Raw genomic sequence first — 12,697 nt, 5'->3', positions numbered from 1 at the left:
TGCACCAGCCGCAATTTCTGAGCTCGAGCTGCTGCTGCACGCTCGATGCTGCTGCCTTTGCGCCGGAGTACTTCCTCTTCTTTACGATATTTTCAAGGTGTTCAATATGCCGCAGAGCATAGTAGGCCCTTCGCTGATTGTCCGAGGCTTGGCTCATATGTTTTGGAAGTGGCCGATTGTCTGTCACGGTAATATCTTCCCATGGCGGAATGGTGGGTATAATTTGAGGCAGGTCTTAGTTGCTTAGACCTAGCTAGTTCTTGATGGCTCTTTCAGGACGGGTGAACTTGAGGCGCTCATTTTGAGCTTGCAGTGCAGGCTCTACATAGTCACGTAATGGAAAAAGTAGACCTGTTCCGTACAGGCCTTCGACTTTGGTGTATTTCGGTAGCCCTGTGGCGATGCGAATGCATGTTTTGTTGATGCATTCAAGTTTTTCAAGCTGGGTCGGCGTCATTGGCAGAAAGGGTAGTCCATATAGAAGCCTTGAGTGGACGAGCGTTTCTGTGAGCCTTTTAATTTGACCTTCGGATAGGCCCCAGGCGCAATTTGTCAACTTTCGCAGCACTCTTATTGTCTGTTTCGTAGTGCACAGTGCTTTTTCTACCCATTGAGTGGACTTGGCATTTTGTTGATATATAATGCCCAGTACCTTAATGTACTCTTTACGCTGTATGCTTGTGTTGTGTACAGTAAGTTGGGTTTTAACTTGTATGAATTGCTGCTTGCTGTGGTTTGTAGGTTTCAGAACAACTATAAATTCTGTGTTTTTCGTTGAAATCTGGAGACCTTGCCTGTCAAGGAAAGTGGTGATAACATCAATTGCCTTCTGGAGTTGCTGCTGTTGCGTAGAGATGTCTCGCGCGTTGCGCCAAATTGTAATGTCGTCGGCATAGATTCCCGCCGACATGAACTGGACTTCACTTTGAAGAAAGGCAAGTGGGCGAATTATTATGTTAAACAGTGCTGGAAAGATAACAGCTCCCTGCGGAACTCCGATTTTGTTGGAGTATGATTGCCTGGGGAAAGAGCCTATTTTTGGAGAAAACTCCGGACGTAATTATACAGCCTTCTACCAACAGGCAGTTCTGACAGCTCTCGTAGTATAGTACCATGGGGCACCGAATCGAAAGCCTTCTTCACATCAATACCTACAGTAGTGCTCGGTCAATAAGGTGAGGGGTTCTTTAGTATGTTCTCGTATAGGCACCAGAGTGCGTCTTGAGTAGACAGGTGGGGTCTAAAGCCAGTTTGGGTCCAGTGATAGTGCTCCCCATTTTTTAGATTCCATGTGAGGCGCTTGTTTACCATTCACTTCATCACTTTTCGATTACTGAGGTTAACGAAATTGGCCGAAGGTTACTTGCACTCGTCGGAGGTTTGTTTGGTTTAGGCAGTGGTATAACATTTCAATGTTTCCACTCTTTAGAGAGATTGCCATCTTCCCATACTTGATTGATGATGGAAAGAAGAGGGGTTAGTTGGTTCTCTGTCAGTTGCTGTAATTGTTTTTAGGTAATCATATCAGGGCCCGAAGCTGTTTTACACTTTGACTCCTTTAGTGCTATTATAGGTTCTTGAATTGTGAAAGGAGCATCCATTATGTCGTTGCTTTGTTTTTTCTCTGGCCACTTTGGATACTCCGGATACCTTGCAGGTGTTGAAAAAATGTGTTGGTGCAAGTATCAGCGGTCGTTGGTGCTGATGAATGGGAAGCTAAACCGAGTTTTTCAGCGGCTGATCAAGTTTTGTCCCAGCTTTTCAATGATTTGACAATGTTCCATAGCCTTTGATTATTTATCCGACCGTGTAGCTGGTTGCAGCAATCCTGCCACTGTTGCCTACGTAGCCTGCATGCATACTTTGATGCTTGTCTCGTAAGAAGCTTAAGCTTCAGGCGATTGTGAGCAGATTTTTCCGTCCTGTATGCATGTAGAGCAGCTATGGGTGCCTCCCACAAGTTTAAGAGGTGCCTATCGGGCGCACGCTTTTGAGGAATCTTTTTGTAGGTTTTTCTTGCCCACCTTGTCGCTTCTCGTATATGTTTTATAAATTCGTCAAGGGTGACTGTTTTAGGGCATCCATCCATATAAGACCAATACTTGTCCCAGTCAATGAAGGAACACTCCTTTCACATAGCAAAAATTTCGCCCCAGGCAATCACAATTGGTAAGCCGTCACTGCCAATATTGTCGGGCCGTAAGTCTCAGTGCATATCTTTTGGTAGGTGCCTAACCCACGTGAGGTCTGGCGATTTATTATTCTGATTCGCGCCACCAATCCTTGTGTATTGGCCTGGCATGTTGAGGAGGGTAAAGCCAGCATCTTCCAAAGCTTTTTTGAGTTGCTTCCTTTTGGGAGAATCTTGTGATTATCCCCAGAAGACGCATGGTGCATTAAAGTCTCCCAGAATTAAAGTTGGACCTTTAGGGTCTATTTTACTGAGGGGTAGCTCCACATTACTTAAGTTGGGAGGGCTGTAGCAGTTTATTATTTGGTATGTCTTGCCCTCTATTTCGGTAAGAGTCTCAATGCACAAGAATGAAACTGAAGAAAGGACGTCGTGGATCGCCGGAAGATTCTTCTTTGTATACGTAACACATCGACCAGATGAAACGCCGGCATAGCCTGGAATAGGGCGATATTTACCCGATTCCTGCACGCAAATGATATCGGGAGTTTTTTCGAGATTGTTTATGATGTAAAGGAAGTCATCAACTTTATTGGGAAGAATTCTCGCGTTCCACTGAACTATCAGAGGCATGATTCTGAATCTATGGATTCTTCTTGATCTGCACTTGCGATAGGCCTGACACGTTTGTTACCTTTAGCTGATGTTTTTAGTTTGAGTGTCTCAATAATGCGTTGCATGTATTGTAGCTCGTATTGCTTATGCTCGGGGGGCAGTCGCCCTTGACTCAAGGTTACAGCGTCTCTGGCAGCGTTTTGTTCTTTCAATTGGATAATCAGAGTTTTAAATTCATCAATAGCTTTCTGTTGGTCACTGATGATTTGCAGATTCTTCTTCTGGGTGTTTCGTAGTTCCGCTAGTTCTTGCAGAACGCTTCGATGCGTCTGCGGTGCAGGCGAGGCATTATGTGGAGACTGCGTGTTATGCACCTTAGCTGCATATGTGGTGGGGGACGCTAGCTTCGTCGGAGGTTGTGTTGCCAACTGCGGGCGCGTCTGCGGTGTGAGTGTTAGTTGATCAGTTGCAAGAGACGGAAAGTTTTGTTCCTCTGACTGTTGTGTCTTTTGGGTCTTTTTGCCTGACGCCCGGCGGTTCGGTGAGGAATAAGGTGCCGCTGGCTTGTGTGGTTTGTCCACTCGCTTATGAAGAGCAGCAGTAGCTGCTGCTACCTTTGTACAGTCAGGCGAGCGCGAGTCATGGGGTCCATTGCAGTGTATGCATTTCGGAGTAAAGATAAAATCCTCCGCACGTTTGTATGGCACTTTGTGCAAACTCCTGGGTCCTTTTTCGGGGCTGTGCAAACGTCAGCTTTGTGTCCTATGCCTAAGCACTTCAAGCTTGACGTTATCTTGGGTCTGTATTTGTACACAGGGAAACGTACTGATTCTAAAGTTACGTATTCTGGCAGGTTTGAACCGTTGAAAGTGATTAGTGCTGTTTTAGACGACCCAAGAGGCCGTGCTGACACGATTTCGTGAGTTGAACTTGTCAGGCCTTGCATTAACTGCTTTTCAGTTATTCCCTTGATTCTGTGAACGACGCCTCTTATGCGGCCTTCACGGAGCGCAACATATGTATTCAACTGCACGATTTGATTGTCGATAAACAGGTGCTCCAGGTTCAGCAATATATCTGCAGCTTGCACTGTGTAGCAATCAACTACTGCTAGGCTAGGCTTGGTGAGAAGTCTGCAGTGAATGTTGGACCCCTTCATTTGAGGAAGACTTTGACCGAGTCTATACGCAAACTGGTGCGGCGGAAGCTGGGTGATTTTAAATGCACATTATGGTCTCAAATAGGGTCTGTGGCTGTGGGGAGTTCGTGGCTTGGGTCGCGGGAGTTTTCGGTTCTGTACTACAGTCCAGCTTTCCTAGTCGTACATAGCTGTATGCTAGGATTCCGCATGATGTTCAGCAAAAAGATGCGGGCTTACTTGGTTTTCTGTGGTGGTGGGGCCGTTTGGTGGTGTGTCGCTCGGAGGCCCTGACCGGGATGATCTTTGGGTAGTGGGGTCCGCTAGCTGGCTGTTAGAAGCATGTTCAATTTGGCTGAGGGGTTGGAATCTTGACGGTGCGATCATCTCCTCTCTTAGGTGGGCTCCCCTACAAGGAAAGCCGCCTCAGTGATTAGCGGCACAAGAGAACCATTGACAGACGCCAGAAGCGTTCGTTGCAGCAGCGTGCCGCGACAACGTTCCAGCTCGCCGGTCGAGAAGCGTCTCCAATCTCGAATCGTTTGAAGAGGCCTGAATCACGGGTGATAGAAGTGGCTAGAGGAAGATGGCGCCACTAGCGACATGATGTCACTCGTGTGGTCGCGTTGTGATTGGCTGCTGCCTTGCAGTGGTGCGATGGCCGGTGCGGCTCGCCGCACCTGCTATGCGGCACTGCGATCTCTGTATTCTGTGCTGACCGGTGGTGCCCTCGTGATCTCCGACGACAATGCAGCTCTGGCCGACTGGGTTGGTCCTATGCCACCTCCTGACGCCGGTCCCCGTCGACGACGACAGCGTAGCTCTGGCCGACTGAATTAGTCCTACGCGATCTCCTATTGCCGACAAGAGCTCTCGCCAGTGGGGCCCCGTCCTTGGACTCCTGTGACCGTGTTTTATCTTTCCTTTCTCTTTACTTTCATCGTCACTAACTGTCCCAGCCCGTCTCTCTCTCTCTCTATATATATATATACCTTTAACCATATCCTTTTAATCCCTCCTTACCCCCATCCCTTGTGAACCACTGTTGAGGTGTCGATTGGATTGAATTTCCGTGCAATAGTACGCTTGATGCTTAAGAGATAGCACCAGGTGGCGCTTGCTATCATCATCAGTGGCTAGAATGAGCAGACGACATTATTGCAGCAGTTTTCAGGGGTGCCATAATTACTCGAGGAAAAAAACGTATTTTTCTTCTTGGGCGATGTGGGGGGTGCAAGAATTATGCAAGTGCGAGAATTACGCGAGTAAATACGGTAATTGAGAGCAGAGGTGTAGGCAGTACTTTTTTGGAGCAGCGGGGGGTTTCAATTATACTGTATGTATATTCGTGCGTACATTTATATGTGTGCGTGTATATTGCCACAGGCGTGAAAGGAGGTTTAGCCATGCCAATGCGAGTATGTACCATGGTGTGAAAGAAGAAGAGGACGGTTGGTGTGTGCTCGTGCTCTAACGTTTGTTTCGGCTCGACGTCCAGTGCTGCTCCTGTGAACAGACGTTGTGGTCGTTCTGTAATCACGTGACATTTTCTGGTGGAGGTGCGGGGTAGTTTGTATGCACTGCAATCAGCAGCAAGGTCCCGACACTAGTCGCAACTTGGAAGAACCAGCTAACCCACAGTATAGACGGCGACAACTAGTCCTATCTCCTGAACTCGGACCATTTCCACAACTCGGCAGTATTATGGCTAGTGCGGGAACGCAAACCCAAGAAACATCAATGCTGCCTCCTCCATGGTTCTGCAACGTCCCGCGAATTCTGGAGTCATTTCACGGTGACCTTTACGAGGTCACCGCGAAATGACTACGCGCGAAATTTCTGAAGCCTATCACATTTCCAGGAATGCGGACCAATGTATAAGTCATCCTTCCTTCTCACTACTTGACTGTGAATTCAGCTACCTAGATAACCCTTAGACATGTGCCTTGATTACACGCTTCGCATGCTGCCCTTGATTTCGTCATATTCTTTTTTGACATGCGCATTTTGTGTTTATATATGTCCTTCCGATGTGGAAAATAAATCAGTTGATAGTTGAGCGCTCGTGTTGTGTGGTTCCTCGCTTCGTCCTTTGTGTTTTCTCTGCGCTCCCAGTTCGCTGATCGAAGAAAATGAATTACCAACTGGCCCACTTTTTGATCCTTTTGCTTTACGAGGACGTCGACGACTGGCTTGATGACTACAACCATTGCGGCAGCATCAACGAGTGGAACGAGCAGCGAAAGCTTCGGTATGTCTATCTTTACCTCGAGGACTCTAGGCACACCTGGTTCGAAAACCATGAAGCCACTATGACAACCTGGCCAGAATTTCGCAACCAGTTGCAGAATACCTTCCGAAGCTCTGACCGAAAGGAGTAAGCGGAACAGTTCTTCGATTCCCAAAATCAGCGTCCGAACGAGAGTGTTGCCTTGTTCATTGAGAACATGTCGCAGCTGTTCAGGCGAGCTGACTTCTCAATGACCAAAGAGAAGAAGGTGCGCCTCCTAATGCGGGGACTGAAAGAGCAGCTGTTCCCTAAACTAGTGCGGAACCCTCCCAGCACTGTAGAGGATTTCCTCCGCGAATCCACGACAATGGATAGAATGCTAAGGCAGCGTTCGTATCAGTATGAGCGTCCTGGCAGTCTTCGTCGGTGTCGTCGGCGCTGCCAACACCTGACGTCACGACTATAAGAGACTTGACAGAGCTCGTGCAAAGTAATGGCGCGAGGAGCTGCATAAGCTGCACACGGTGTCTTCTCCGCCCCATGTTGCTGCTCTAACGGATGTCGTTCGCGAACAGGTCCGGCAGCTGGTGCACCCCATGATGACTCTGCGTGCAGCCGAGGTTCAACCCATGACGGCCCCGCGTCCAGCCGAAGCTCCGCTATTAACGTACGCGGAAGCAGTACACACTCCACCGGCTGTTGGCTATCCGTCCCATCCGTCCACCCCGCAGGCGGCGCCGTCATTCTACTCAGGACAACTGCAGTACGGCAACCCACCCCTTACACGAAAATCTAGTACATGGCGTGCTCCCGACAACAGGCCTCTATGTTATCACTGTGGTGAACCAGGTCACATCTACCGTGAGTGCGCATACAGGCACATGGGTCTTCCTGGTTTTCGTCCGGATGCTCGTCGACCCAGAGATGGTGAGCGGCCCCGTGCTATCGCCGAATACTTGGCAAGCCAGCAATCCTCAACCCTTCCGTGTCTCCAATCCCGCTCACCGTCTCCACGGCATTTCACGTCACCTGGCCGACAATCGACCTTTGCGGACGTCCTTGTAGGAAGATCGCCTAGATCCACGAGCCCGTGCTGGAGAAACTAAGAACAGCGACCTCTGGGAGTGAGGCCGCTGTTGATTGACCGTTACAAGACCCTCCCCCGAACTGCCTGCTGACATGCGACGACATTCTTTCACCGATATGTGCTATCGACAACAAACGTGCCTTTGCTCGCATCTCTGTGCTTGTCAACAACTACCCGCTAACCGCCCTGGTAGATAAAGGTGCAAATTATTCTGTTATAAGTGCTGACCTCGCTGCACAGCTAAGAAAAGTAACGACACCTTGGGGACATGGACCCAACTTCCGGACAGCGGAAGGTCACCTATTGACACCGCCGGGAACATGCACCGCCCGGCTCCGAATTCGTGAGTCGACATACATTGCTTCCTTCGTCGTATTGCGCGAATGCTCCCAAAAGCTAATTCTCGAAATGGATCTTCTCTGGAAGCATGGAGCCGTTATTAACATTCGTGACCTGTTCATAACATTCTCTAACGACCATACTGCCACACAAAAAGATGCAGTTGTGCAGACCACAATGCTTTGAATCGCTAACGACACCATCGCACTACCGCCGCGAGCCAGTAAGTTGGTAACTGTGGAGAGCGACTGTGACAACAAGAATAGTGGTATCGCGGAAACTAACCTCTCGGTGCTCTTGGCTCGGCAGATTTCTGTCGCGCCCGCTATCGTACAATTAAAACATCCGAGGACTCAGCTTCTGATCACGAATTTCGGCGGCCAGTACCAACACTTGCCAAAGCGAACAGCGATCGCGAACTTTGAAGCCACTGATGATGAAGAATGTTCCCCTATCGCTCCGATTGCCACTGCTGCTGAAGGTGACACTGGATTAGCCAGTACAGTTGATGTGAATTGCCAGCTATCCTTTGCGCAGCAACAGCAGATATGCATGATTTTACGTACGCATAGTGACTGCTTTGTGTCCACTTCCAAAATCAAGCAGGCCCCAACCGTGAAGCACCCTACTGGACGGCCTATACGACAGCACGCCTACCCCATGTCGCAAAAAGAACAAGAGGCAAATTGTTTTCAGGTGAAACAGATACTCGACGACGACGTCATCCAACCCTCGAACAGTCCATGGGCGTCACCCGTTGTACTTGTTAAAAAGAAAGACGGCACTCTTCGATTTTGCGTCCATTACCAGAAGCTCAACAAAGTGACGAATAGAGACGTCTACCCTCTCCCACGCATAGATGACTCACTGAATCGACTTCGACATGCCCGATAATTTTCATCAATGGATTTATGCAGTGGCTACTGGCAGATCGAGGTCGATGAACATGACAGGGAAAAAACAGCATTCATAACTTCCAATGGCCTCTACGAATTTAAAGTGTTACTATTTGGATTGTGCTCTGCCCCGGCAAATTTCTAAAAGATGATGGACACTGTCCTGTCCGGTCTGAAGTGGGAATCCTGCCTCGTCTATTTAGATGACGTCGTTGTTTTTTCCAAAACATTTGAGCAACATTTACAACTACCTGAGTCTGTCTTTGTCGCTACTCGATCCACAGGCCTATCGCTAAAACCGGAGAAGTGTCATTTCGGCTACAAAGAACTAAAGTTCCTCGACCACCTTGTCAGTCACGATGGCATTCGACCAGACCCATAAAAGACCATGACTGTTGCTGCATTTCCTCCATTTTAGAACATATGAGATTTGCGCCAATTTTTGGGTCTCTGCACCTACTACAGGCGCTTTGTCCAGAGCTTTGCTAACATCGCTGAACCCCTTACCCTCTTAAAGAAGGAGGATACTCGTTTAGTGTGGGGTCCAGAGCAGAGAGCCGCTTTTTCCAAGCTGCAACAATGCCTTCAGAGTGAACCCTTACTAGGACACCTTGATGAAGATGCCGCGACCGAATTTCACACTGACGCAAGTAACATCAGTCTTGGTGCAGTGCTCGTCCAGTGGCAAGACGGTGCTGAACGTCCCATCGCTTATGCCAGTCGCATTTTGTCATCTGCGAAAACTAACTACTCGACCACGGAGAAGGAATGCCTTGCTGTTATTTGGGGGATAACAAAGTTCCAACCGTATCTGTATGGCCGTTCATTCAGAGTAGTTACGGACCATCATGCCTTCTGTTGGCTGGCCAATCTCAAGGACCCTTCAGGGCGCCTCGCGAGGTAGTGCTTGAGCCTTCAAGAATTTGAGGTTACTGTCGTCTACAAGTCGGGCTGCAGGCACACTGATGCTGATTGCTTTTCGCGCGCTTCCCTCGTGATGACATCGAGTGACGATGATACCTATGGCCATTTTCTTAGTGCAGTCTGTGAATCTGACTTGACCCAACAACGGTGGAATGATTCAGAGATCCGACAACTTATCAATTACCTTCAAGGTCACAGCTCGAGTCCACCATCGGCATTCGCACGTGCAGGGTCATTTTATCTCCACAACTACATCGTCTACAAAAAGAACTTCGAACCTTATGCGACTGAATACCTCCTCATCGTTCCACCAGAGCTACGTGCTGACATTTTATCTGCCTGCCCCGACGAGCCTTCCTCTGGTCACCTAGGATTCGCACATACCCTTGCCCGGATTCGGACTCGCTACTACTGGCCAATGCTCCCGCAGGATGTCAAGCATTACGCTAAAACGTGCAATCATTGCCCGCGCCGTAAAGCCCCACCTGTGCGCCCTGCTGTTTTATTGCAGCCTGTTGCACCACCGTCACAATGGTTTGACCGAATCGGCATGGATTTGCTTGGGCCCTTCCCGAAGTCACATGATGACAACCACTGGATCGTAGTCGCTACTGACTATTTAACGAGGTACTGTGAAACCAAAGCCCTACAACGAGGCACCGCCAATGAGAATGCATTTTTTTTCAGAAACATTATCCTCCTTCATCATGGAGCGCCAACAGGTCTTATCACTGACCGTGGAACAGTCTTTACAGCCCAATTGATGCAAGACGTCATGAGACTCAGTGGAACAGCTCATCGCAAAACGACCGCATACCATCCACAAACCAATGGTCGGACGGAGAGATTAAACAAGACGCTCGCTGACATGCTATCTATGTACGTTTACCGCGATCACAAAAACTGGGATGAAATTTTGCCATACGTAACGATCGCTTACAACACTGTGGTTCAAGAGACTACGGGTTTCACTCCCTTCCGATTGCTTCACGGCCGAGAAGCAATTGCGATGCTGGATGCCATGCTTTTGCCTGACATGACCGATATTCTTGCTGATGCGAACGACTTTATCCGGCTCACCGACGTAGCTTGCCAGCTTGCACTCGAGCGGATCCGAAAACAACAACGCATCGACTCGCAGAAGTACAACACCCGTCATCGTCATGTTATTTACCAACCCGGTGATCTGGTGTGGCTCTGGATCCCCTTTCGCCAAAGGGGCCGCTCGGAAAAGTTACTTCACTGCTACTTCAATCCTTATAGAGTACTATGGCGCTTCACCGACATCAACTACAAAATTCTGCTTGAAGACACAGCTCGGCGATCTCGATGTTCCCAGCAGGCCGACATTGTTCATGTGTCACGGATGAAGCCACACTACCCCCGAGCCACCTGACACTGCTTCATCATGCGTCTTTGTGCGTGTACGCCATTACTTTAACTTTTAACTGGCATTAATCATCAGGGTGGTACTTTTTTTTTGGAAGGGGGGTAATGCCACAGGCATGGAACAGGTTTATCCATGTCAATGCGAGTATGTGCCATGGTGTGAAAAAGAAGAGGACTGTTGTGTGTGCTCGTGCTCTAACATTTGGTTCCGCTCGACGTCCAATGCTACTGCTTCTGTGAACAGACGTTGTGGTCTTTCTGTAATCACGTGACAATATATATATCCGCAAGGAAAATTTAAAACTTTCGAGGGGAGAGAATGGAGCCCTGCTTCACGAAATTTGTCAATTTAAAATGTCCCGAATTGAGCAGTAACGTCGCGAATTGCGGCCATCTAAGCTCCTGACTGTAACATTCAGCACTATACTTAACACTTATGTTTGCGATGCTGGCGACAAAGCATGGATGAACGTGTGCGTCCTGCAGACGATATATGTCAGCTGAGCAGCTGATTATCTCGACACCAATTCACCTAGCCAAGTGGTCGGTTCGCAGGTGTAAGCAAAGAAGCGACACTAATGCTAAGAAATGGCGGGCTTCCCGACCATTTAGTTTCGTGCTACATAGATGCCAGTGACATAACTGGACAGTTATTTTTTCCTCAGTGGCATGTTGGATAGCGAATCGCTACTATGGTGTTGATGACTACTCATGCATGCTGAAATCATTACAGGTGTATATTCGATGTCAGTACTTCGTGAAGTTTTTTTAATTAGAAAACTTCTGCAGCAAAAATACCTCGTAATTTTACATTATTAAAGTGCACCCAAAACGCTATCGAAATTTTGATTTATCAGTTGGGCAGCTGACTTCACATTTTGCATACCAGTATGCTGCAAGAAAACTGGTGTCCTTTTATACTCACCGCCAATGCTTGCAGAGTAGCCAAGTAAAGCTTCGCTAGGTCTTCTTCACCAGCTGACAGCGTCAGTCCGCTTATCTGCAAATAATGATATCCAATGTTACTCATGGGGTTCAATGCCTTCTCGAAATTCACTGCATGCAAAACAAACCCTTCTCCTGCGTTGTATAGCTTCTGCCCATTTCCTCGTTTCATATAGAAAGTGACTGACCCGGCAGTTCAAGATAAAATTCAATACAATGCTGCATCGAATAGGACTATTAATTGAAACTACTCATTTGTCTTAGCGTTAGGCAATATAAATGCACCATGATGACATCCAGAGCTTTCAAAGAGAAAGGCGCACATAGTATTGACACCACTCGTACGTAACAACGTGCATGCAACAATTATACCGCAAGAAAAGTTTAGGTGCCACTGCAAACAATTTATGCCGTGAAGAAAGCGCTCAGCATGTATTGGGCGTCTCCCGTGTTTGGACCGAGAAGGAATACCTAGCGGCCACTTCGTGTGCCTGCTGGGTGACCAATTGTTGGTCGTCCAGACGTAGTCATCTGAAGGATCTCTTCCACCTATCCAGGCTAGTGTTACTATGAGTGCTCCTACCTTCCCGCAGCATGTGTGTAAGTGTCGCCGTCATGGGCGTATTAGCCAGGGGCGAAGGGAGTGTGAGCCCCCCCCCCCCCTTTCGACAGTGCTCACTCTTGGCTGCATGCATAAGGGTACTTTTTTTGTCACAACAGCACTCACTCAATTATGTTATTACCAGAAAATGAAAATGTTCGAGGCTCTGTTACAACATAATGAAATTTTGCCAACATTTCCGCTGTGATCATTTTTTTGTAGGCTCTTTCCGGTGCGGGTTGCCTACGCAGCCTTTTCGCGTCTTGTGCTGTAGTACTGCAGAGCAGGCAAGCGCTGCACAGGAGCCCGATAATAGTACATGACTTGTCATGCTTTAATTTTGCTGTGACTTATTGATAAAGTTACAGATGGAAACGAGCAAATTGTTTATAGACCGGTCAA

The 12,697-nt window shown here is 48.2% G+C and overlaps 1 protein-coding gene across 4 annotated transcripts in view; it reads right to left on the bottom strand.

Annotated features, from left to right (window-relative positions):
- The window catches only part of LOC119181192 (FGGY carbohydrate kinase domain-containing protein), a 167,785-nt gene that overhangs the window by 46,448 nt on the left and 108,640 nt on the right, over positions 1-12,697 (bottom strand). For all 4 annotated transcript variants that reach the window (XM_075882985.1, XM_037432373.2, XM_075882987.1 and 1 more), the window contains one exon: positions 11,675-11,749. In XM_075882985.1, coding sequence (XP_075739100.1) covers positions 11,675-11,749 — 75 coding nt within the window. The remainder of the gene's footprint in view (positions 1-11,674; positions 11,750-12,697) is intronic.

This window comes from Rhipicephalus microplus, unplaced genomic scaffold, assembly GCF_043290135.1.
Source record: "Rhipicephalus microplus isolate Deutch F79 unplaced genomic scaffold, USDA_Rmic scaffold_14, whole genome shotgun sequence".
NCBI lineage: Eukaryota > Metazoa > Arthropoda > Arachnida > Ixodida > Ixodidae > Rhipicephalus > Rhipicephalus microplus.
The sequence above is the reverse complement of the archived record's forward strand: the minus strand, read 5'-3'. Positions and strand labels throughout refer to the sequence as shown.